Source organism: Elgaria multicarinata, chromosome 3, assembly GCF_023053635.1.
Source record: "Elgaria multicarinata webbii isolate HBS135686 ecotype San Diego chromosome 3, rElgMul1.1.pri, whole genome shotgun sequence".
NCBI classification, from domain to species: Eukaryota; Metazoa; Chordata; class Lepidosauria; order Squamata; family Anguidae; genus Elgaria; species Elgaria multicarinata.
In genome coordinates, this window is record NC_086173.1 from 20378221 (window position 1) to 20404035 (window position 25815).

Sequence of the window (25815 nt, forward strand, 5' to 3'; positions counted from 1 at the left end):
ACCTGGTGATCTCTGGATCTTTTGGACTTCAGTGCCCATCAGTCCCAGCCAGCATGGCCAGGAATCCTTGGTGTTGGTCCAAACCATCTGCAGGACACCAGGTTCGGGGAGCTGCCTTACCTTCTTGATGGACATGAGAAGGTGCTTGCCTTAAAAACCGGGCTGCTAATTTTGACTCCTGCTTGCCTGTTTTCTCAGACCAGTGAAGGAGACAGTGATGACACAGACTTGCAGATATTCTGTGTCTCCTGCGGCCACCCCATCAACCCCAAGGTGGCCCTGCGCCACATGGAGCGGTGCTACGCCAAGGTACGTTGTCTCCCTTCTCTGTCCTGGCTGACGGTGGCGTTGGACTTCTGGAGGGGCTGTATTTGAATTTGCGCTCCCAGGGTGGTCTTGAGTGAGCTGCTTCTTTTCAACCTCTCTCCCCTTCGTAAAATGGGGTCGTGCGTGGCGTACCTCAGAAACCGTTGCACATGTGGATAAGGAGAGAGGTGCCAAGATGTTGTGGAGAGGATAAGAAATCCCAAAATTAAATTCTGAGCTCCGGCAACCCAGAATGGTTGAGTTCTTCATCTGAATCAGTGATGCACGCTTCCGAGAGTTGACCTGTTTTTTTCCCTTCACATTTGCATGCAAGTCTTTCTGAATAATTGGCCTAGAAGTGAAACACATTGTTCCCTGCAGTTTGGCATCCATTGCGTTTAACCTATCATTCATATAGTCGATGTTTTGGGAACTGTTTGTTATGTTGGCTGCTGTAAATATCCCACAGTAATAAATACAGGGATGTGTCTCTCGGTGGCCACGAACAGTGCCGACTCCAGGTTTTGAGGGCAAGGCGCTCTCAAGGGCCCCCCTCCTCCCTCAGTGAATCTACCTTCTGACCCCCCACTGCCACCAGCTGCTCTTGCTCCTCCTCTTCCTGGTCATTTTTACCTCTTGCTTGCTTGACAGGGAGAGGAAGGGGGGTGGGGGAAGGCCAAGGGCAAGGGGTGGAAACAAAGATATATCTTAGAAAATATTTATTGTTTTTGCCAACGCGTTTTGGACCTTTGAAGTGCTTCTTCAGGGCAATCTAAAAGAAATAATATAATATTTACAGGAGTAAGGAATTGTGAAATCATATATGCTCATACAATATATTTCAGAAATTTTAGAATACATTGCAACAGGACATCAAGATATAAAATGTTTTTATTCATATGTAATTTTTTAATATGTTTTAACTTTTTAAATGAATTGTTTTATAGCTTGATGTCTTGATGGTATTCTAGAGTTTCTGAAGTATATTGTATGAGCATATATGATTTCACAATTCCTTACTCCTGTAAATATTATATTATACTATATTATTTCTTTTAGATTGCCCTGAAGAAAGACTTCAAAAGTCCAAAACGCGTTGGCAAAAACAATAAATATTTTTGAAGATATATTTTTGTTTCCACCCCTTGCCCTTGGCTTTCCCCTCCTTGCTATTTGGGGTTTCCTTTGTTTTTTGCTTGCTTGACAGGGAGAGGGCCAGAGATCAAGTAGGCAGCAGCATCTGCTGTTCCTCCTTCTCACCACCTCTGTTGTCTGGCCGAGGGCGTGAGTCAGGCGAAAAAGCAGTTGCAATGAGGATGAGGATGAGCCAGTCCAGGAGGCTGTTATCAGCGGGCCCATGCTGAGCTATGGGCCCTTGGCAGGGGCCCAGGCACAGCTACCTTTGACAGCAGCCCTATGAGCCATGATAACCAGAAGCTTCACTTCCATATCCAGAGACCGTAAGAGTCTTGAGCGCTGGTTGCTAGAAGGAGCCTGGCTCTTGCTTTGCTTCTAAACTTCCTTGTGGTATCTAGCTGGCTGTTGCCTATTAAATGAAGCCAAGGGCAGTATCCAACGCTACCCTTGTACTACCAGAATGAGCGCTAGTGCAGTGGGAAGCCAGCCCTTGATAGCACAGCACCAGAAACTAGCTAAAACTAGTGCTTTCAGGATGGGACAAGTCAGCGGAGCTCATGGAAGGGAAGTCTGATTACTTGCCCTGTTCTGGAAACGCTTGTTGGAGCCAGTTTCCACATGGTGCTATCAAGCACCACCTTCCCATTGCACCAGTGGTCCTGCCTGCTAGTGCAACCTGACTGGTGGTGGCAGAGCGCCAGTGCTGGATACAGCCCCAGGGCTGTGATTCTGTGCTACCTGCTTCACTATTTGCATGGCCCTTTTTATGCATGCCAGAAACCTCACGCTGGATTTCGCCCACACTCCATTGGCAGTATGATCCTGTGTATGTTTCCTTAGAAGCACGGTCCCTTTTGAACTCCAGTTGACATTATCAGGATTAGGAACTAAGCGGACCATTTTCCTAACCCAATGGGACATTTCTGATATTCATTATGATGTCATGCAAATGGTTAATGGTGCGCCATTAAATGGTGTGAATTGTCGTTACTCCAGCCTGCCGTATTTCTCATGACCTGGATTTCTATGGGTTGAAACTCTATGGTCTCTGCTACTGAAGGAGGGAGGGTCTTCCCCAACCTGGTGCCCTCCAGATATGTTGGACTGCAATCCCAGCATCCCCCAGGTTGGGGAAGGTTGGTCTAGGATGTGACAGGAACATGGTGATGGAATAATAATAATAATAATAATAATAATAATAATAATAATAATAAAATATGTTTATTTCTTACCGACCTCTCGCTCTGGATCGAGGCAGGGAACAACATTAAATACAATACAATACTTAAAACTAGTTAAAAGAGCATATTAAACCAATACAATATTAAAATAACAATCACAACATCTTAAAATTCTTAGGTTTAAAATTCATATGGGTAGGCCTGCTGGAAGAGACTAGTCTTTATGGCTGTCTTAAATTCAGAGGGAGTATTAAGGTGACGAATCTCCTCCAGCAGGCCATTCCACAGTCCGGGGGCAGCAGAAGAAAAGGTCCTCTGGGTCACAGTTGCCAGCCTAGTTGTGGCTGACTGGAGTAAACCCTTCCCAGAGGACCCAAGCGTGCGGGGCGGATTGTACAGGAGAAGGCGATCCCACATGTAACCTGGACCCAAACCATGTAGAGCTTTAAAGGAAATAACCAACACTTTATACTTCACCCGGAAACTAAGTGGCAGCCAGTGAAGTGGTTTTAAAGTTGGTCAAGCGGTCGCACGACTTCTTTTGTCAACATCTAATTGCTTTGAAGGGGAAATTACTGTTCCTTCCCCTAATAATACTATTTATTTATTTATTTAAGCATTTTTTATGCCGGCATTCAGCCAAAAAAGGCTCTCACGGCGGCTTACAAAAGTATTTCTTGACAGTCCCTGCCCACAGGCTTACAATCTAAAAGACATGACACAAAAGGAAAGGGGATTGGGAGGGAGGGGAAAAAGGAAAGCAAATTCAGGCACTACAATCTTAGTTGCAAAGTTCAGCAGTTACAGTTGGCAGTTGGCAGCAGGAGGGACGGGGCTCTCAGCTGTAGCTGGACCCAGGCATGATGGAGAGGTGCCTGGCTTCTGCTTCCTCCCTCACTGGTGGCCTCTGCAGAGACAGTTGGCAGCAGGAGGGAGGGGGCTCTCAGCTGGAGCAGGACCCAGGCATGATGGACATTGACAATGCTTTTGTTCTGCGGAGCGATTGTAACCGTCCTTTTCCCTTCTCTTCCCTTCTCCAGTACGAGAGCCAGACATCCTTTGGGTCGATGTATCCAACACGTATTGAAGGGTAAGTTCGCCAGGGCTGCTCACCAAACCCTGCCCACCAGCGCTCGTTGCGCTAGTGCTGTCTGGCTGGCTTTCAGGTCTGCTCCTCTGTTAACATGGGTTGAAGTGCTGCTGGTTATCCCAATACAGTGAGAACTGGATCTGGGGAAAGGAAGGTGCTGCAGTCTTCCAAATCAGCCACATGTATTTATGCATAGGGGTCCTGGACCACTTGGCACAGCACTGGGTGGAATCTTCTGGAATGTAGAGTCCAAGTGAGGCTTTTAGAAGAGACTGCCCTCTCTCCTCAGAATATCCATTTGGCCTGTATATCCCTGCCTCTCCCGGCATCCCTGGTCTGGAAACTCTGATCTCAGTTATCAGAGGAGATCATTTTTCAAGACTGGGAGTCGCCTTAGCTCAGGGGTAGAACCTGTGCTTGGGACGTAGGAAGTTCCAGACTTCCCCGTTGTCTCCAGTTCGATGGATCTTGGGGGGTAGCGCTGGGAAAGGCCCCCAGAGAGCTGCTTACTGTTATTGTACACTGGAGGTAGGCAAGCTGGTGCCCTCCTCAGATTTTTGGGACTGTGACTTCCATCAGCCCCAGCCAACATGGCCAGTGATCAGGGATTATGGGATACTGTAGACCAAAACAGCCAGAAGGCACCCGGTTGCTACCCCCTGTCATTGGCAATACTGAACTAGGTGGGCCTGTGTCTGACTGCCTGGGGGATTATGGGAGTTGTAGTCCAGCACATCCGGAGGGCATTAAGCTGGGTAAAACTGCTGAAGAAGGCAGAATGATATATTGAAATGCTCATCAGTGGTTACAGCGAAGTACAATCTTTCTTTCCTAGCATTTAACCTGAATTAGCTTTCCTGTAATTTTGAATTAATTTACATTTTTAAAATGAATTAAAAATCCACTTCTTCTGATTTATCAAGCCCGTTCAGAACCAGGGCATTACCTTTTCCCTTCTTAACTGAGTGTGTGTTTTCCCCCCAGGGCTACCCGTCTTTTCTGTGATGTCTATAACCCCCAAAGCAAGACCTACTGTAAACGCTTGCAGGTCCTGTGCCCAGAGCATTCCCGTGACCCCAAGGTAAGGACAGAATCACCACTCCAGTTTGGGGCTGGAACAGGCTAAGCCATCTTTTAGATGCATGATGGAAATGGTCATGGATTGGAATACAACGCATAGCTTTGTAAGCTTTATCCAGGGCTGTATGTGCGTGTTTGCTGCTATTCTATAGGAGTGCAGAAAAAGCATGGAATGTGGGTATTTAGTATTGAATTGGCTTTTATTTAAGAATAAAAGCAAGCGTCTAACCCTTATGACTACCACAAAGATACACTTGAAAGTGTGTGGGGAATTCCTGCTGAAATCTCAAAGCAGGGGCACAGCTGAATAAGATTTTCCGAGACCGGGGAAAGGATTTCAGTACCCTGCATAACACCTTCCCCATGACTAGCAAAGTCAGAAAAAGTAATCAAGACGAGCACACCTAATTCTGACAGGTTGTAGATTTGGGCTTTGCGTGTGCTGCGTATAATAATAATAATAATAATAATAATAATAATAATAATAATAATAATTAAAAAAAAATAATTTATTTCTTACCCGCCTCTGATTGGATCGAGGCGGGGAACTACAATAAGCATAAAATATATAAAATACTGATTAAAAACATGGTATACACTGTTTAAAAACATCCTAAAAGCATCCTAAAAACATACTAAACTATCCTAAAATTCTACTGGATAGGCCTGCTGGAAGAGATCAGTCTTAATTGCTTTCTTGAATGCTAAAAGACTGTCAAGTTGACGAATCTCCTCCGGCAGGCCATTCCACAGTCTGGGAGCAGCAGAATAGAAGGTCCTCTGGGTTATGGTTGTCAGCCTAGTTTTTGCTGACTGAAGTAGATTCTTCCCAGAGGACCTGAGTGTGCAGGGCGGATTGTATGGGAGAAGGCAATCATGCAGGTAGCCTGGACCTAAACCATGTAGGGCTTTTAAAGGTGATAACCAACACTTTATACTTTGCTCGGAAACTAATTGGCAGCCAGTGAAGAAATTTTAGGACTGGTGTGATATGGTCGCTCCTAGATGTTCCAGTGATCAATCTGGCTGCCATATTTAGAAGATCTTGTTGCAAAACGTTAATTGATTTGAGCCCGCGTGCACCCAGTCATGGCTTTGTCCTTGCTCCATCTTGGCTGTGACTTTTCCCTAGGTGTCGGCAGACGAGGTGTGCGGCTGCCCCATGGTAAAAGACGTGTTTGAGCTCACCGGAGAATTCTGCCGGGTGCCCAAGCGGAAATGCAACCGGCACTATTGCTGGGAGAAACTGCGCCGGGCTGAAGTTGACCTGGAGCGTGTGCGCGTGGTATGGATCGGAAACTCTTGGGAGATTGGGGCAGGGGGTGGTGGTGGCAAAGGATGATGGTGAGCCTCCTCTGTTGTACGAGATAGGTGGGTTGATTCAGTAGCAGGTGCAGTGGTGAGAATCCTTTCACTATCATTGGCTGGAGAACCAAGGGCCACTGGGAGGCTGCACTCCCTGACTCCCAGGACATAAGAAGAGCCCTGCTGGATCAGACCATGCTAGTCCCACACTCTGTTCACATAGTGGTCAACTAGCTGTTGACCAGGGACCTGCAAGCAGGACACAAGTGCAACAGCAGCCTCTTGCCCATGTTCCCCAGCAACTGGTGTACATAGGCTTTCAGGAAGAATGTTGTGTTTCCCAAAACCTCCTGCCTTATTGGGAGACAATAAAGAAGTTTGCCACGTAATCCACAAGGCTTTATTCAGGCAATAAACATCTCATAGAATCATAGAATAGCAGAGTTGGAAGGGGCCTACAAGGTCATCGAGTCCAACCCGCCGCTCAATGCAGGAATCCTCCCTAAAGCATACCTGACAGATGGTTGTCCAGCTGCCTCTTGAATGCCTCTAGTGTGGGAGAGCCCACAACCTCCCTAGGTAACTGGTTCCATTGTCGTATTGCTCTAACAGTCAGGAAGTTTTTCCTGATGTTCAGCCGGAATCTGGCTTCCTGTAACTTGAGCCCATTATTCTGTGTCCTGCACTCTGGGAGGATCAAGAAGAGATCCTGGCCCTCCTCTGTGTGACAACCTTTCAAGTATTTGAAGAGTGCTATCATATCTCCCCTCAATCTTCTCTTCTCCAGGCTAAACATGCCCAGTTCTTTCAGTCTCTCTTCATAGGGCTTTGTTTCCAGACCCCTGATCATCCTGGTCGCCCTCCTCTGAACACGCTCCATCTTGTCTGCGTCCTTCTTGAATTGTGGAGCCCAGAGCTGGACACAATACTCAAGATGAGGCCTAACCAGGGTCAAATAGAGGGGAACCAGTACCTCACGTGATTTGGAAGCTATACTTCTATTAATGCAGCCCAAAATAGCATTTGCCTTTCTTGCAGCCATATCGCACTGTTGGCTCATATTCAGCTTGCGATCTACAACAATTCCAAGATCCTTCTCGTTTGTAGTATTGCTGAGCCAAGTACCTCCCCCATCTCGTAACTGTGCCTTTGGTTTCTATTTCCTAGATGTAGAACTTGGCATTTATCCCTATTAAATTTCATTCTGTTGTTTTCAGCCCAGCACTCCAGCCTATCAAGATCACTTTGAAGTTTGTTTCTGTCTTCCAGGGTATTAGCTATCCCACCCAATTTTGTGTCATCTGCAAATTTCCCACCTGAAGAGAGTCTAATCTCTAGGAACTTTCCTCTAGGCAAAACTATGCAAACTAAGCAAGACAATTATCCTTTCAAGAAGAATGGAAAGCCTTTTCCCAGAAAATTTTAACTTCAGGGAGGCTGGTTCTGAAGAAGCCTTTGGCAAGAAGCTAGCTGGGCCAACCTTCTCTCATCTTTTTTTTTAGCTCTGCCTGTTTTAGTCTGTGACGTACTCCAGGATCAGTTAGCCTTTCAGTGCCCTCCCCCTTGGAAGAATACTGATTTCCCACGGACTGTGTGTTAATGTTTTCAGAGATAAGGGCTGGCAAAGGTTCATTCCCAGCCGTTGAAGAGCCTGTGAAAGTCACCTCCCCCACTCCCCTTACAGGCTGGTATGTTTCTGGTGCCGTCTCTTCTGCTTCAGAATCTGATTCTGATTGATCGCCTGAAACTCCTTTCCCCAGCCTTAGGGGAACAGGCCTAGTCATGACAAAGAACATTGTGGCAAGGGGGAGACCTTGCCAGAGAAGGAATATTTGCAGGCAGCTTGTTTCACCCTTCCCTGCCAGATCTATAAGAACTTTGAAACTAAGACCTAGAACCTGAGTTTTGCTTCCCCCCCCCTCCCTCCCAGCCCCTTTTCCTTTTGTGTCGTGTCTTTTACATTGTAAGCCTGAAGGTAGGGACTGTCTTAATCTGAATGTTCGTAAGCTGCTCTGAGAGCCTGTTTCATCTGACGGGCGAGGTCAAAAGTGCTGTGAATGAACTAGCAAGTTATGCGCGAGTGTAATTGCTTTCCCGTTGCTCTTTGGCAGTGGTACAAGCTGGATGAGCTTTTTGAGCAGGAGCGGAACGTACGGATGGCCATGACTAACCGGGCTGGGCTGCTTGCCCTCATGCTGCACCAAACAATCCAGCACGACCCCCTGACCACAGATTTGCGTACAACCACTGACCGCTGAGCTGGTGAGTTGGCGGCAGTGGCATTGATCTGGGGCCTGGTGGCTTCGGAGCATGGAAGAGGATTCACGATGGGCCAGTTCCAGCTTGTTGGGAATTCTTGCCAATTTGGCCCAGGAAGACCGCAAACAGCTCCAGCTTGTTGGGGGATTCTTGGCAATTTGGCCCAGGGAGACAGTGCATCCCTGGGATGGAGGTGAATAGTCTGGGGTACATAGTCCATTTATATAGTCCCTGTTAGGCTGGGGACTGTGTGTGCTGTCCCATACATGATCAGACTTTGCCCCAAATAGCAGCCAAGATGATGGCACTAGATCAGTTGGCTGAGCACCCCCATCTCGCATGGACTCCTGGAACACACTTAGGTGCCTTTCCTTTTAGGAAGTTAGGCTGTTCATCCACTGCTAGAAGGGATTCTTTTCATGGCAACACCGGGAGGCAAAAAGAGGCAAAAAGGCTTTTTTCCCTGGGTCTGATCAAGAAATTGAATGTTGTACCTTCAAAGGGGCCTTCCCTTTCCTAGAGGAAAGCAGCTTTCCCCAGCCTGATGCCCGCCAGATGTTTTGGGCTTCAACTTGCATCAGCCCCAGCCAATCACGGCCAGCAGTCAGGAACGCTGGGAGATGTAGTCCCGGACATCTGCAGGGCACCAGGTTGGGGAGGGCTGGAGTAGAGCATCAGCTGGAATCTCTGGAATGAACAAAGGAAAGGCAATAAAGTCTTGGGTTATCTTCCCTTCCTTAATGCCCGTTCCTTTTCTCCGCAGGTCCTTCCCTGGTTGCTGACGAGACCTTCATGATTCAGTGCCAATTGAACCAGAATCTTTTTTTTTTAAAAAATGGATTTTTCATAAGCTCTTTTTTTTTCTCATTAAAATGATCTGGTGCAGTTTTTGGCTCTGAGACCCTCTATCTTGCTCCTGTAGTATCTGGCTGCCTTTGACCCTAACCCCTGTGCCAGTGGCTGTTAGCCACCCCCGCCACCAAGAATGTTTTGGTTTCTACTGGCTTAGGGCAGTCTGTACTTTTTAAGCAGGATTTTTATTAGATTTGTGATGCTGTATTGCAGTGAAGACCTTTCTAGGTATCAAGTACCCATCACTCTTCCATTTAACTGCTGTTGGCTAAGAGACCTGGACAGTACGGGTTGCAGGCTGTCAAATCAGGGCAAAGGAGACAGCCACACACAAATATATCATCCCATTGTGTGCTATTGCCTGTAGGCAGAAAAGCGATTAATAAAAATACCCTGAAATGTGGTGTGTGTCTATGTATTGTTTGAGCCAATGCCTTTTATGTGTGAATCACTATTTTATCTGCTGCTTCCTTCCTTCCTTCTTTTGTCCTTACCCATAACACAGTTCTTTTCGCTTCCCGTTTTGTTGTATTTGCAAGATCTGGGAGTAGTGTACTTTTTACCATACAACCTTAACTGGTCACCATTAGAGAGTCAGATTAAACAACCATCTACGGTTCCTGTTTTGTGAGCAAGATACCGTATTTCTTCGATTGTAAGATGCCATCGATTGTAAGACGCACACTAATTTCAGTACCACCAACAGAAAAAAAAACCCTAAGAAACACCTGCGATTCTAAGACGCACCCCATTTTTAGAGATGTTTATATGGAAAAAAAGTGCGTCTTAGAATCGAAGAAATAGGGTAGTTGTCCATGTGTGTGTCCTCATTTCTCTGCTGTCCTTCTCCCCCCACTCCCCAAATCCAGTAAGACATCTGATGAAAATTAGCACAGATTTCCTCCCTAAAGAGCTTAAAGGCAGTGATCGAAATATAACCTGAGTTAACCTGAGAATGGAGGAAGCTTTCCATACACGTGGTCTTTCTCTGCATTACATCTAAGATTCAAACCACTGCCATGCTTCCTTTTGCCCTCTCAAAGTTAGATCAATGTGTTTTGTTCATTACTCAACCTAAATGTGATTCAGCTAGCCTTAGTAAATTAGCCTTGAAATGGCAAGGAGAAAAAGTCTCCCTAACTGTATATAGGCACAGTTCCCTGCTGAATGTTGGAAGTGGTAGTAGAGATCCCCATACCTGGATGTCATTGGTGCATGTGAAATCTCTTGACACCCATTGTCCATAACTGTCAGTTCCTAATGAGGTACACAGATTGGTGTCAACTTTACTCCATATCTTGTAGAAGCAAACATTCCATATTTTGTTATTTCTTTTGATGTTTAAACCTCGAGAGGGCATTTGTGTGTGAAACTTGGCAGTGTGGTGTAGTGGCTAAAGTCGGGAGATCTGGGTTCTAGTCCCCACTCGGCCATGGAAGCTCACTGGGTGACTTTGGGCCAGTCACAGACTTCCAGCCCAACCTACCTCACACAGGGTTGTTGTGAGGATAAAATGGAGCGGAGGAGGAAGATTATGTATGCCGCCTTGGGTTCCTTGGAGGAAAAAAGGCGGGATATAAATGAAATAAATAACAATAGGCCTGTGATGCCTTAGTTAGTCAAGCTTCATTCTGATATCTCACTGTTCAAAGGAGATACACAACTGTGTTGTATACCTGTCCTGGACCCATTAAAAAGTGCAGACGTGGGGGAGGAGGAGGATCTGCCTGAGGAATTTGATTCTCCCAGTTTCTTCAATCCTACTCATTTAATAATTTCTTTCCACCCCCTACTCTTTCACAACTTATCAATGAATCTCCAGAATTGTGTTTGCATGACTTGACGTACAGGTACGGGGAGAAGAGAGTCACTAAGTGACAGCCAGTAGAAAATACTTTCTGGCTCCCTGTGGCAGGGTTGAAAGAATTAAGATCAACAGCCTAATACTAGATGTGTTCCATCTTGCTGCTCCATATGCAAAAGTTTGAAGAATAACTGTAACTTGGTAAAGGAGGAAACCATAAGGCATCACAGGTGCAGAAGAACATGCTGTCTCATTCCTGATGCTGAAGTAGGATCGAACTGCCAGTCTAGTCACCTGCTTTACATGGAATGGGGCATTGGGGTGGAGCATTTTGTCTTTCACCTAAGGCAGCCAAATGGGCTTTGGCCAGCTCTGATCCCATCCTTCAAGACTCCTTTATGATGTTTTTGGCACCACGTCGCAATCATGAATCGGTAACAGGTGGCTCCTAGGCATGTTTTACTCAGAAATAAATTCCATTGAATTCGACAAACCACGCAAGTGCATAGGTTTGTGCAAGTTGGCTGTCCTCCCACCCCTTGAGACGGGAGACTCGTTCCCATACCATCTAACCAGCTTATTTCTCTTTGAACAAGTATGTCTGTGATTCACTTGACCAAGGGAGAAAACTGCTGCTATATGGATAGACCCCACAGAGCAACAGATGTATGAATCCCAGCTGAGTGTCGTGGACTTGGTCCCTGAATCACCCTTCTAGGTAAATACGGTACTACATAATAGATATTATTGTTCAAACAATTAGAGAATAGCAGAACGTTGAAATAGAACAAGCAAAACACATGACTATATACAATGCAATTAAGATGATTAGAAGCATAATAGGAATAGTAGCAAGCAAAATTAAAGTTCTATTCTCAACCAACAACGAAGTCATTAAGTTATCTATCTGGCAAGCATGGTTTGCGGAGCTTAAGTAATTGTGTTTGGCAAGTTTCCCATTCTCCCAGGACCTCTAGACAATCAGATCAAAACCTTGCCTTTTATATTTAGAATATGTATTATTTATTTATTTAGAATATTTATATACCGCTCCCCATTGAAAAATTTCGGAGCGGTGTACAAGGTAAAATGAAAATAAAAACAATAAAACAGTTAAAACAAAATTTAAAAAGAAGCAAAAATCAGAAATCCAAGGCTGCATGTTAAAGGAAGGCTTCTTGGAATAAAGATGTTTTCAGGAGGCGCCGAAAGGAGTACAAGGTTGGCACCTGCCTGACCTCCAGAGGCAGGGAATTCCACAGGAGGGGTGCCACCACGCTGAAGGCTCTTCCCCTGGTGGATTCCAATCGGAGGATGGATCTAGATGGAACCACCAGGAGCAGGCCCTCGGATGACCTCAGTGACCGGGCAGGTTGGTAAGGGAGAAGGCGCTCTCTCAGGTATCCTGGTCCCCAGTTGTTTAGGGCTTTGTACACAAGTGCAAGAACCTTAAACCTGGCCCGGTAGCGAATAGGCAGCCAGTGCAGTTCCCTCAGCAGAGGAGTTACATGCTGGAAAGGGGCAGCTCCAGACAACAGCCGAGCTGCAGCATTCTGCACTAGCTCCAGCTTCCAGAGCAGCTTCAAGGGCAGCCCCACATAGAGCGCGTTGCAGTAATCCAATCTTGAGATTACCAATGCCTTTACCACCGTGGTCAAGCTGTCCCTGTCCAGGAAAGGCCGTAGTTGGCGAACCAACCGAAGATGGTAAAAGGCACTCCGAGCCGTGGCGGCTACTTGAGCCTCCAACAACAGAAATGGGTCTAAGAGTACCCCCAAACTACGAACCTGTTCTTTCAGAGGCAGAGCAACCCCATCCAGAACAGGCAATGAGCCTGTCTCCCGGACTCGGGAACCACTCACCCACAGGGCTTCCGTCTTGCCAGAATTCAGTCTCAGTTTATTGGCCCTCATCCAGCCCATTACTGAGTCTAGGCACTGGTCCAGGACCTGCACAGCCTCACCTGATTCAGTTGCCACAGGGAGATAGAGCTGCGTGTCATCAGCGTATTGATGCATTTAGCTCCAAATCCCCTAATGACCGCTCCCAACGGCTTCATATAGATGTTAAATAACATTGGGGACAAGATGGTGCCCTGCGGCACTCCATAGCTCAATTGCCAGGAGGCCGAGGACTGGTCACCCAATGCTACTCTCTGAAAACGACCCCGTAGGTAGGATCGGAACCACTGTAAAACAGTGCCTCCGATGCCCATCCCACGGAGTCGATCCAGGAGGATACCATGGTCGATGGTATCAAAAACCGCTGCGAGATCGAGCAGGATTAACAGGGTTGCATTCCCCCTGTCACTCTCTCGATAAAGGTCATCCATCAGGGCGACTAAGGCTGATTCAGTCCCGTAACCAGATCGGAACCCAGACTGGAATGGATCTAGATAATCAGTATCCTCCAAGAGTGCCTGCAGTTGCTCCACCACAACCCTCTCAAGTACCTTCCCTAAAAAAGGAGTGTTAGCAACTGGGCGGTAGTTGCCTAAAACCGTCGGGTCCAGGGTGGGCTTCTTCAGGAGTGGTCGCACTACTGCCTCCTTAAAGACAGCAGGGACCACCCCTTCCCGGATATCTCATGTTTTGGACCTAGTCATACCATCTCTCCTACTTCTCTCAATGGAGCCAGGTTTACCATTTCTGGTTCCAGTACTTAACTAACCGATGTGTGACAACTTTGCTCCATTTCCAAGAATGCTTTCCATTACTCACAGTTACATCACAGCACACAGAGAACTAATCACATCTGGAACTAATCAGTTACGGTTGACATACACCAATTATGGGGAATATGCATTCCTATGAAATTCAATGAATTCTTAACAATACTTGTTACGTTAATATTCTGTGGCACCCACTTCTTGGACTCTTATCAGAGTCGTTCTACATGGCAGGAATTTAACCTCAGAAGCCATTCAAATAATATCCTCACTTCCTTTAAAATTACACTATTATTTCTCCTGGTTAGTAAGGCAAATCTACAACATTGGTGAAATATGTCAGGGCTGGAGCTGTTTTAATTCTTTAGCTTTCCACTCTAGCCTTCAAAGCAGAGTATATTATAGACCGAAAAAGATTAAACTGCCTATTCCATTTTGTCTGGAGCTGGGACTTTCTGCTTCCACTGGACATTTGTTTTTGTCTCCGATGCTGCAAATCTGACAGCTGCCATAGGAATCAAGGCAGATTTTTTTTAGTGCGGCTGTGCTATGCAGCATCAAGGTGGGACCAAGATAGAAGGGTGTCTATAACAACCCTGCTATGTAGTCCAGTGTTTTTATGTACATAGCAACTTCTAGTACATTGCTAGCTATCCCTTTGCACAAGAACAAGTCTCGAGTGAGATTAAAATATGGCACAAGGGTTTATTAATCACGAAAATAGTTTTATATCATTGGCTTCATTGTGATTTTATTTGTATTTTTCATAATTTTTCTAAACTTTTCACGGCCCTTCTCCATGAGCCCCTGCCAAAGGAAGTGAGGCAGGTGGCTACTAGGAGGAGGGCTTTCTCTGCTGTGGCACCCTGGTTGTAGAATGAGCTCCCCAGAGAGGTCCGCCTGGCGCCTACACTGTACTCCTTTCGTCGCCAGCTGAAGACCTTTTTATTCACTCAGTATTTTAACACTTAATTTTAACTTAAATTTAAATTATACTGTTTTAACTCTGTATTTTAACCTTATATCAATTTTGCTGCGTGGTTTTATCCTGGTTGTGCTTTTTATATTGTATTTGTGTTTTTAACTTGTTGGTTGTTTTATGATGGTTTTAATTTTTGTGAACCGCCCAGAGAGCTTCGGCTATTGGGCAGTATAAAAATGTAATAAATAAATAAATAAATAAACTGCTTAGAGAAATTTATTTTTTCAGGCATTTAATAAATAAATGAATAGAAGAGGAGGGCCGGCTGAAATTGGGGCAAGGTAGCAATTCTCATGTCCAAAACTTCCCACTAAGATATGATCAATCCCCATTTCTTCTGATTAGTGTCACAGTCCCCCCAAGTCCCCTAAATCAACAGTGGGCAGCCTCTGGCCCTCCAGCTGTTGGGAGCTGCAGCCTAACAACAGCTGGAGGGCCACAAGTTGCCGATACATGTGTCCTGGATAAAACAACCCGAACAGCCAGGAGGAGTTCAACAACAGATCTCCCAGAGTCATGGAAAGCTGGAGCCTCAGCCGCTGCTTAAGGAAGGAAAAAAACTGCTCTTGCTGTTCAAGAGCCAGTGTGGTGTAGTGGCTAAGAGGTTGGTCTGGGAGTTGGGAGATCCGGGTTCTAGTCTCCACTCGGCCATGGAAACCCACTGGGTGACTTTGGGCTAGTCACAGACACTCAGCCCAACCTACCTCACAGAGTTGTTGTGAGAGGAGGATTATGTATGCTGCCTTGGGTTCCTTGGAAGAAAAAGGCAGGATATAAATGTAATAAATAAATAAATAAATAAATAAAATACGCAGCTAGGCTCCATCTTGCTGAGCTGCATGCAGAAAACAGGGCTCCTATTCTCTGATGCTTTTCACCCCACCCCACCCCATCGCCCCTGTAGTGGCAAAGCATTTAAAAAATGAAGGCTGCAATCCTAAACCCACTCACCTGAGAGTAAGTCCCAATGAATTCAATGTAGACAAGATTAGGATAGCACTGTCAGAGCCCCGAATTTGGCTGGCAATAGGGTGAAGTATAAAGTGTTGGTTATCACCTTTAAAACCCAACATGGTTTGCGTCCAGGCTACCTGCAGGATCGCCTTCTCCCATACAATTCACGCCGCACACTCAGCTCCTCTGGGAAGAATTTACTCCAGTCAACGAAAACAAGGCTGACAACTATTACCCAGAGAACTTTTTCTTCTGCCGCTCCCAGATTGTGGAATGGCCTGCCAGGAGAGATTTGTCAGCTTAACAGTCTTCCGGAATTTACGAAAGCCATAAAGACTGATCTCTTCCGGCAGGCCTACCCAGTTGAATTTTAAGATGCCTTTTAATAATGTCCTGCTTTTATTAATGTACTAGTTTTTAAAGTTTTAATCAATTATATGTATTTTATAGTGTTTGCATGTGTTGTCAATCCAGAGGGAGAGGCGGGTAACAAATCAATTAATTATTAAATAAATTTAATAATAGCTTGGGCTATTGGGCGGTATAAAAATGTAATAAATAAATAAATAAATAAATATTATTGTATTATTTCTGTTGTTTTTCAGTGGAAGCTGGTGGCTCCGATTTCGGTGGGGATGTGAATCCTTTTTTGGGGTTTCAAGCAGCGCTCTAAATGAGCTATCCAAGGTGCTGAACCTATTTTGGGGTGGGGAGTGGGGTTCAGCACCTTGGATACCTCGTTTAGAGCTCTGGCTGGTTCTGCCTGAAACCCAGAATGTAATCAATCACAGCCCCACCGAAATCGGAGCCATCCTCCTCCACACCCTCCTTTCCCGCAACCCCCCTTTTTCAGAGGCACAATCCTGAAAATTTGTGCCTCTGAAAAATTTTAAAAAATTTAAATTTAAAAATTAATTGAAAAAACAAAAAAACAAAAACAAAAAGGCCGTCACCATTTCTACATGGGAGAAAGGTATGTCACCTCCTTTCCAGGAGCCTTCGCCAAGCTGGCGCCCACCAAATATTTTTGGACTTCCGTCCTAGGCGCAGCTTGGTCAAGGGTCAGGACTTGTGAGAGCTGCCGTCCCAAACATCTGGAGGGCACCAGGGCTGCAAAAGTTGACCTGAGCAGAAATGGACAGGCGCGCACCGTTGAATCCTTAACGCGGATAGAAAGCCAAAGTCCCTGCGTGCCGCTCTACCCTTTCTATCTCCATGGTCTCGGTTTCTCTCTCTCTCTCTCTCTCTCTCTCTCTCTCTCTCTCAACCTATCGTTTTCATCAGAGGCGGGTGAACTTCTCGGGGTTTTCTGCCTCCGTCACTATAGAAACTACTTCCGCTTCCGGGTCGTCTGCAGGGAGTCGCTTGCGTTGGGGGGTGTACCCCCTTCTCCTGCCCCCCCCCCTCGTCAGGGAAGGGGACTCGGGAGCTTCCTGGTTGCCACATGCAAAGGCCCCGCATCGAGGCCTGGCCCAGCTTCCTCGGCGCCTGAGGAGAGACGCGGGCAGGCGGAGCGAGGGAGACGTGGGTGAGTGAGGCGCCGCCGCTGGGCCTTTTAAGAAGCGGGCGGGAGTACGGGGTTAAGAGGCCAAACCCGGTGCTGCAGTTGGGTACTTTTGCACCGGACTCCCCCAAGCTGGTGTTCTCCGTATGTGTGGGCGACTACAAGCCCCATCAGCCCCAGCCAGCGTGGCCAGTGCTCAGGGGTCAGACTCCCCCAACCTGGTGTGCTCCGTGTGTCTGTGACTACAAGTCCCGTCAGCCCCAGTAAGCACGTCCAGTGCTTAGGGATCATGGGAGTTATAGTGCAAAACATCTGGAGGTTACTCGCCCCTGATCGACAGACTGGGGCTGAAGGGTGTTGTAGTCCCAAACATTTGTTTTAGACTCTGGTCCTGATGTCCTCCCCGCACGCCCCCTTTCAGATGGTGATGTGGCTTATTTTGCTTACTTTTGAAATGTGACGAGGCAGCCCTGCTGTGTTTTCTGGGCAGTTTGCAGAGCGGCACCCTGGCCTTTTGCCCCAAGGTCTAGCCCCGGCGGATGGCACTGCTGGATGAAGGGTGTGTGGCTGGTCCATGGGTGGAGACAAGCATGGCTAAGGGGTGTGCGAGGCAGTGGTGGCAGCACCTATTTTGGAGACTCTTCCTCTTCAGCTAGTAATTTCCAAACTGGGTACTTGGACATGCTAGTGAGTCACACTGAACTGCATTCAATAACTAAAGGCTCCTGTGAGATCAAAGTGCTCCTTTCACATCTCCAGCCCTCTTGTACCTCTTTAATATTCATCGTTCAGTGCTCTAGCCTTGGCCCATTCTGTTTAGAGATGGCAGGGGGAAATTTGGTTGTCACTACCGTATTTCTTCGATTGTAAGATGCCATCGATTGTAAGACGCACACTAATTTCAGTACCACCAACAGGAAAAAACCCCTAAGACGCACCCCATTTTTATAGATGTTTATATGGGGAAAAAGTGTGTCTTAGAATTGAAGAAATAGGGTAGTTCAGGATTCCCCAACCTAGTGCCCTCCAGATGTTTTGGATTTTGATTCCCATCAGCTCCAGCTAGCATGGCCAATTGTCAGGAATGCTGGGAGTTGTGGTCTAAAACATCTGGAGGGCACCAGGTTGGGGAAGGCTGCTCTTGTTTACTGCCTTCCAATTGGGTTGCAAGAGTTCGAATGTAAGGATGGAGCATGTCTCAGTTTTATTTTGGAAACATGCCTTGGTTATCTGAAGGTTGGGGAAGGGTGTAATTTTCCATACTTACATGAATTACCCATAAGTGTTCATGGTATAGTATCAAGGCTGAATCCAAAGCAAGATGATGCAGGCAGTAGTCCTATAATGTGGAGTGTGACTAATGTTAAGGTTGTCCTGTTTGCTTTACTGTTATTGCTAGGGCCTGATTCACCTTTACAGGGAAACCACTTGGCTTCTTCTACACTCAGTTGCTATATATGTGGAGCTGGTTTATACTTGCATGATTGTCACGTGACGGTTAGGACATGAAATTATGTGCCATGTGTGGTCATTGTAGGTATAACATCACAGAAGGAATACTTGCTTCCCCTCAAGTGCTGTGTTATTTAAGGGAGCCAGTTCATGTATTCACAGGTGCCCAACAACAAGTTTAGAGAAATTAAGTGATTTATATATGTGAGAATGAGGTCTTGGTGCTTGGCAACCGGATGTGTGAAGTGATTCCATGCTGTATTTGAGGTCTTGTGGGGGTGATATGAAAGTTCTATCTGTGGCAATATATCTGCACCACTCACATATGCAAGTCATGGCACAAAAATGTGTTTATCAAGCAGTTAATGTTTGCGTAGGAATCAGCTTTTCTTTTCCTGGAAGAAAAAACTTCACAATAGCTCCCTGTGCATTTAGCAGGTGCATGTAGCAGGGAGTGGTGATTGCAGGGACAGTGATGTAGTTCTTTTTGCTAAACGGAGGCATTCTCAGCCAGATTTTGCAAAGATGGATGAGTTTGCATGTTGTGTTACACCACCTTTAGAGTGAGGCACTCCCAACAGATGATCACCTGTTCAGAGGCTTGCTGTGAGTAATTTTTCACTCAGTGCTGCTGGCTGTTGCCAGCACATATCCCAAGAGCTTTTGCAGCAGAAATCTGGACAACCATCTGTCAGGTATGCTTTAGGGTGGATTCCTGGACTGAGCGGGGGGTTGGACTCAATGGCCTTATAGGCCCCTTCCAACTCTACTATTCTATGATTCTAGCCGTTCCCAACATCAAGCCACCCTAAACAACCCTACTACAAGCCATGGATTCTGAGGGTGGCTTGTTTGGGGGGGAAAAAGCTCAAAATGGAAAACCACTCTGGGTTCGGATGTCATACTAAGCCACTCTGCAACGACCCATGATTAGCTTAGCGTGATGTGGGAACCAAGTCAATAGTAGTGTGATCGCTGCCTGTTTCTGTTTCTCAGGCACGTTACGTTACAGCGTCAGCAACCAAACCTCCAAATACAGTTCATGAATTAAAAGATTTCGTTATCTTCTTTTCAATGCAGATCATGCTACCTGCCTCTTGGCCATGTTGGCAAACTACGATGACTGCAAATGCTTAATGCAATTTCAATTTAGTTTTCTGTATAATGGGCAAATTTCTTTTTAACCTTATGCTTTTAATCTACAGAGAGTGATAGTCAAGATAGTCATAGTTGATATTGGAGTGTTGAGAGAGATGAGCATAAGATAAAACTTGGATGGACTGCATTTTGTAACTCTAGGTCAGTGCTGCTCCATCTTTTTGGCCCCGAGGGCCACATGTGCAGTAAGCCTGGGGCTGCACATGAGTATGCATAAACATAGCGCACCCCCCCCAGCAATCCTGATACAGATTTCTCTTTCCTCACTGCTAGCAGGAATGATGTGTATGGGGATCTGTGCAGGAGGGAGTGGAGAATACAGGCAGCTGTGTCATGCAGGGAAATTCGGTAGGGTTTTTTTGTATAATCTTTACAAACTTTTCTGGTTTCCCAGTAGTAGCGTGTTTTGGAGGAATTTCTTGGCTGTTGTCCTGGTTTGTGTTGGAGCATGCTAGGTTTTGGGAAGGGTCCATAGCTTGGTGCTAGAGTACATACTGTACTTGCATAAAGTACCAAGTTCAAGTCTTGGCACCTTCAGTTCAAAGGAGATAAAGAGTAGGAAAGCTTGTTCTTGGAGATCAAGAGTAGGAAAGCTGCTGCCCGCCGGGGTTCTCATAGACAGTATTGCACTGGAAGAGACCTTATGCAGTATAAGGCAGCTTCATCTGTTCAACACCTTTCTCCTAACATGTGCTTTCAGTGAGAAAGAGAGGGGTTGGATTGCAGAAGACAGAACTGCAGTTCCAGGGGGCAACACGTTGGACTATTGATGCATGAGGACAAAGGAGACTGATATGCTGTAGGCACAGGTGGGCAATACATAGTCTGGATGATGAGGTGGGGATAGATATGTTTTTCTTTATCATCCCTCTATCCTCCTGAAGCCTTCCTAGGTGATGATGGAAGGATAGATTTTTAAGCCAATGGCCACGATAGTTGCTAAAAGTTGATAGGGCCTTTAGGGGCCCAATTCCATTCTCCATTTTGCTTTCCCTTTACCCCCAGTGGACACCCTCAATATTCTGTGGCTTGGCTGCTCACAAAATCCAGTAGTTTCTGAAGACGTATAAAATGAACCATTTTCTTTCAGATTTTGAGGGCTGGGATTTCTCTTATAATATTTAGGAGTTTCAGGCTGCTGTTCTGACCATGTTCACTAGGGAATAAACCCTATTGAATGTAGTCAGATTTACTTTTGAATAAACATGAATAGAATAGCATTGCAGAGTAAGTGCAGTTGTAAAATGCCAAGCGAAAAACAATGGTATTGATTAGGGAACAGACACAAGTGGGGCGGAGAGTTTGCAGGGGGGAAAGTGTGAGCAGGTAGAAGTTTGTGTGGATGTGACAAGGGTGAGGCTGCCAGCCTTCTTTGATCAGATCTATGATATATACCAAAATTAGTTTGAAAATGCCTAGGTGAAATGTAGTGATGTGTGTTTCCTGGAAAATTTTGAACTGCGGAATTTTCCGATGTAAATCAGGTTAAGTTGTTCAGGTAATTTGCTTTTGGAACTTTCTGGTTTGCATCAGAATATTTTCTTATGCCCTAGACCAGCCTTCCTCAACCTGGTGTCTTCCAGATGTTACAATTCCCAGCATCCCTGGTTACTGAACATTGTGGGAGGGTTTTGTGGGAGTTGGAGTCCGACACATCTGGAGAGCACTAGATTACATTGCTTAAATTTAAGGAAAATAAACCAAAGGCATTGAAAACTGCCGAGGCAATAATAAATTGTAGGAATCCAAAGAACTGTGCATGATGTGCTGACAACCACTCATCTACAATTTTGAAACTGCCAAGCTTGCCTTATATTGTATTTGTAATTGGCATCCATTCATTGTTTTGCTAGTGAACTTATGAAATAGGTTTTTTTCCCATAGCAAAATAAAGCATTGGAAATTTTTCTGCTTAGGATTTGCTTGTCCTCAGTGCACAGAAATTGTAATAATCTGATACAGTACATAATTTTTAGAAATCATTTGTAGAAGTAAATATCTGAATACCTTGTCATAAACATTTTATTCATTATACTAAAATAAAACATTCCATAATCCATTTTTTCTTCATTTCTCCCCCAATTTTTCCATTTTTTAAAAAACTCCCCAAAAAGGCTTCGGAAAAAAATGGAAAATACCCGTTCCCCCTCCCCCCCGAATTTTTCTGTTTTTTTCCTGGGCCTTCACATCTTTATACCGCAACTGCCATTTCTCCCCACTGTAATACAATAAAAAAGACCCCTTGCTAGGCCGTCTGTAGAAAAGAGATGTACTTATTTTGGTCGGCCCAGCCAAAAATGTGTGGACCCCTATTTAAAATGCTGGCCTAATGTGTCCTGCAGTAATTAAAGGAAACTGAGGTTTTATGATGAGCGAGAAGCACAGTGGGGAGGTGAACCTAGTTGCAGTAAACATAAATCTATGCTAAATCTAAACAGGCAGCTGACTCCAGTTTTGTTGACCATGATTGTGTATACTTGGCAAGCAGAGGAGATTCTGGTTCTGGGTCTCTTTGCCGCTTGGCGAGTTTTTGTTGTTTAGTTCCCTCTTAAAGATTATTATCCGCTGTTAAAGACTATTATCCCTCTTAATGACAACAAAACATTTTTGTCAGTTTATATTTAAAATGAAGTAATATTTCATTAGTGGGTTTGCTCTCATGCAAGACATCCTTCCGTTTAAACTTTAAATGAATTCATGTCTGTGCGTGGAGAACATTCTTTACTGCTGTCTCTACCATTTGGCTATCTGAAATCTCTTCATTGGCTCCCAATTCATTCCAGAATCCAATATAAACTTCTCCTGTTGACCTTCAAAGCTTTTCACGGTCTAGCTCCTGCCTATCTCTCCTCTCTCATCTCACACTATTGCCCCGCTCGTGCTCTTCGCTCCTCTGATGCCATGCTTCTTGCCTGCCCAAGGGTCTCTACTTCCCTTGCTCGGCTTCGCCCATTTTCCTCTGCTGCCCCTCATGCCTGGAATGCTCTTCCAGAACACCTGAGAACTACCAACTCAATCACAGCTTTTAAAACACAGCTAAAAACTTTTCTTTTCCCTATAGCTTTTAAACTTTGAGTTTGTTCTGACTCTATACTGTTAGCTTCACCCTTCCCGGTGCCTGTTTACACTTCCCTGTGCCTGTTTGCATTCTCTTTCCCTCCTTATTGTTTACTACAACTTTATTAGATTGTAAGCCTATGTGGCAGGGTCTTGCTATTTACTGTGTTATCTGTACAGCACCATGTACATCGATGGTGCTATATAAATAAATAATAATAATAATAATAATAGCTGGCGGCTGCTCAGTGGTAGTAGTTTTGGGTTTATCCAGACATGCTGGCCTTTTCATGTTTATTACTGAGATTTCGTGGGAGGAGTGGTGTGATTCACTCCCCAGCTTTTGATCAGTCACAGTAAAAGCGACAGCAAAGCAAATGGTCTTTTGTTGCTGTTTGTTGAATTCCAGGATGTTGGAGGCGTGAACAGAAAAAAGGCTGCAAGTCACTTGCGTTAATTGTGGAGAATGTCATATCACTCTAAACACATTTTTGCTTTAATGAGAGTCCTCTGTAGAAGAGTATACTTCGACAAAAAAAAAAAAAGGGGGGGGGAAAGTTGGCCTAACCAGATATCTTTGACAGTCCTGTGTTTCTTAATTTCTGAAACATGGCAGTTCCTGCCTGGTGTTTACTGTTAGAACTGCAAGCTGTTAAGATAGCAAGTCCCTTTGGTTGGTGTTTGGAAGGGGAATTAGAACTGGGTACCTGGAAGCAACATGAAACAGTTAACATTGGAGTTGGATCAGAAAAATCAGACGTGTACTGGATGTCTGAAGTATAATTTTGTATAGAACTGTTGTATAGCAGAGCTTTGGTTACTCTGAACACTAGGGCTGTGTGCATAGGAGTCCTTTTCTGCTGCCTGTATGCTTTGTTTGGGGTGTTTGTGCGCAGATGGAAGTGTGTAAAATGAGCATGGTGATCTGTCCCCTCTTCTTAAGCACTGTTTACTTGAAAGGGTGGTAATTGGCCAAACCCACAAGCTAGTATAGAATGTGCCCCTTATCTGCTCCATACATTTCACAGGCTATCTTTGGGTGATAGCTGTTTTTCACCCCTCTTGAAAGCTGTAGACATGAAAAAATAATGGTCCAGCCATTTCACCAAACCCCATCAAGAGCTTCCTGCTCCAGGTCTTTATTCTAACAACAGAAGTAATTAAAGCATAAGTATCCTTTTCATGTGTTGAACTTAGAGATGTGAAGGCCTGGAAAAAACCCGGAAAAATTCGGAAAAAACATTCCCCCCCACCGGTTTTTCCAAAACCTTTTTTGTCCCCACCCCCCGAAAAATTGAAGAAAAAATGGATTATGGGATTTCTTTTAGCATGATGAATAAAATGTTTAAGACAAGGTGTTACTTGTTACTTCTCCAAATGATTTCTAAAAACTATGTACAGCAGCGGTTCTCAACCTGTGGGTCGGGACCCCTTTGGGGGTCGAACAACCCTTTCACAGGGGTCGCCCAAGACCACTGGAAAACACATATTTCCGATGGTCTTAGGAAACTATATTGACTGAACTATGTCATGTATCATCTTTTGTATTATTAAAGCTATTGTTATATATTATTTTCATTAGCAAACCATCCCATGACAATGGATCGTGTAGAGAAGAACGAAAATAATTTTATGGTTGGGGGTCACCACCGGCATTAGGAAGGTTGAGAACCACTGATGGTTCTCAGATTATTACAATTTCTCTGCACTAAGGACAAGCAAATGCAAGAGCAAGATGCGTTTCTGCCTCTAGGGGGCACTGCCATTGAAGCAGAGACTGAAACTGATAGTGATAGCTATAGCTCAGGAAATGAGTCTGATTAAATTTCATGCATATTCATTGAATCTTGGTCCCCCCTTTTTCTCAGTTCTTTTTATGGGAATGGGTGCTTTGTGTCTGTTTGACACTGTGGAGGACTAGTTGGAGACATAAATAATTTTCTTGGTTACTAATGTTGATGGGTTCTTCAGTGGTTTTTTAAATGTTTTTTGCCTACTCATAAACTGGCAAAACCAAAGAGGTTTGTTACAGTTCAGGAGCTTGCAGCTGCATTTGTTACCAAAATAATAATAATAATAAAGTAAATTTGTAATAATTTGTTGAATGCACTGTAGTTTTAATATACCAAATGTAATAATTTTTTGCCAAACCAACTTGGACATAATTACATTTTATGTTCCTAAAGTAGGGTGACCATATTTGGGAAACCAAAAAAGAGGACACCTAGTGTGTGTGTGGGGGAAGCAGCTTTCTGAGTCCTGCAGAAAGTACGTTCTTCCCTCGCCGCCTTAAAGAACCTGATTGGAGTGGAGGAGGGGAAAGGATTTCATTCTGCACCACCACCATCCACTCCAATTGGGGCCTTTTCTATCATGTCCACGAATGACCCACTTTCCCCTTTAAGACCTCAATTGGAGCTCGGGGTGGGGGAATGATGTGCCTGAAGAAAGCATGTCATTCCCTCCTGCCATGCTAATGGCAGTCTTAAAGGGGAAGGTGTGTCATTCCAGGACATTATTGAAAATTATAGAAAATCCCCCCTGACACCATGGAAAGAACAAAAACCAGGACAAATCTGGGGAAATCCTGACAGTTGGTCACCCTACCTAAAGTAATAAAACGACTTTCAATCTGTAAAAAGTGCTAATATTGTATTATTTCAATTTTCCCAAAAAAATGTTTTTTTCTCAAAACTCCCCGGGGAAAAAAAAAGTTTTCCTCCATGGATTCAAAATTTCCGGAAATTTACATCCCTAGTGAACTCCTGTATCATTTTCTCAAGAATCAATGTGTATTCTGTGCTTTCTCCTTTGGTCTACCACAGCTTTCCCTAACCTGGTGTCATCCAGTTGTTTTGGACTTAGACTCCCAGCAGCCCTAGACAGCATGGCTAATGGTGAGGAATGCTGGAAGTTGTAATCAAAACATCCAGAGGTCAGCAGTTTGGGGAAGGCTAGTTTACCAAATAATTGAGGTTCTAGTTAAACTAGGCTGCTTATGCATGTGTTGGAACAACCTTGGATTG

The 25815-nt window shown here is 44.9% G+C and overlaps 2 protein-coding genes across 6 annotated transcripts in view; both read left to right on the forward strand.

The window, feature by feature from the left end:
- The window catches only part of CXXC1 (CXXC finger protein 1), a 32012-nt gene extending 22400 nt beyond the window's left edge, over positions 1-9612 (forward strand). For all 5 annotated transcript variants that reach the window (XM_063119551.1, XM_063119554.1, XM_063119553.1 and 2 more), the window contains 6 exons: positions 199-309; positions 3665-3714; positions 4699-4795; positions 5927-6079; positions 8211-8361; positions 9122-9612. In XM_063119551.1, coding sequence (XP_062975621.1) covers positions 199-309; positions 3665-3714; positions 4699-4795; positions 5927-6079; positions 8211-8357 — 558 coding nt within the window. In that variant the 3' untranslated portion in view covers positions 8358-8361; positions 9122-9612. The remainder of the gene's footprint in view (positions 1-198; positions 310-3664; positions 3715-4698; positions 4796-5926; positions 6080-8210; positions 8362-9121) is intronic.
- A 7316-nt stretch (positions 9613-16928) lies between these two features.
- Positions 16929-25815, forward strand: part of LOC134394274 (methyl-CpG-binding domain protein 1-like) — a 71460-nt gene continuing 62573 nt past the window's right edge. Inside the window, exon 1 of the mRNA XM_063119559.1 lies at positions 16929-17146. The gene's annotated coding sequence lies outside the window, so the exon portion shown is untranslated. The remainder of the gene's footprint in view (positions 17147-25815) is intronic.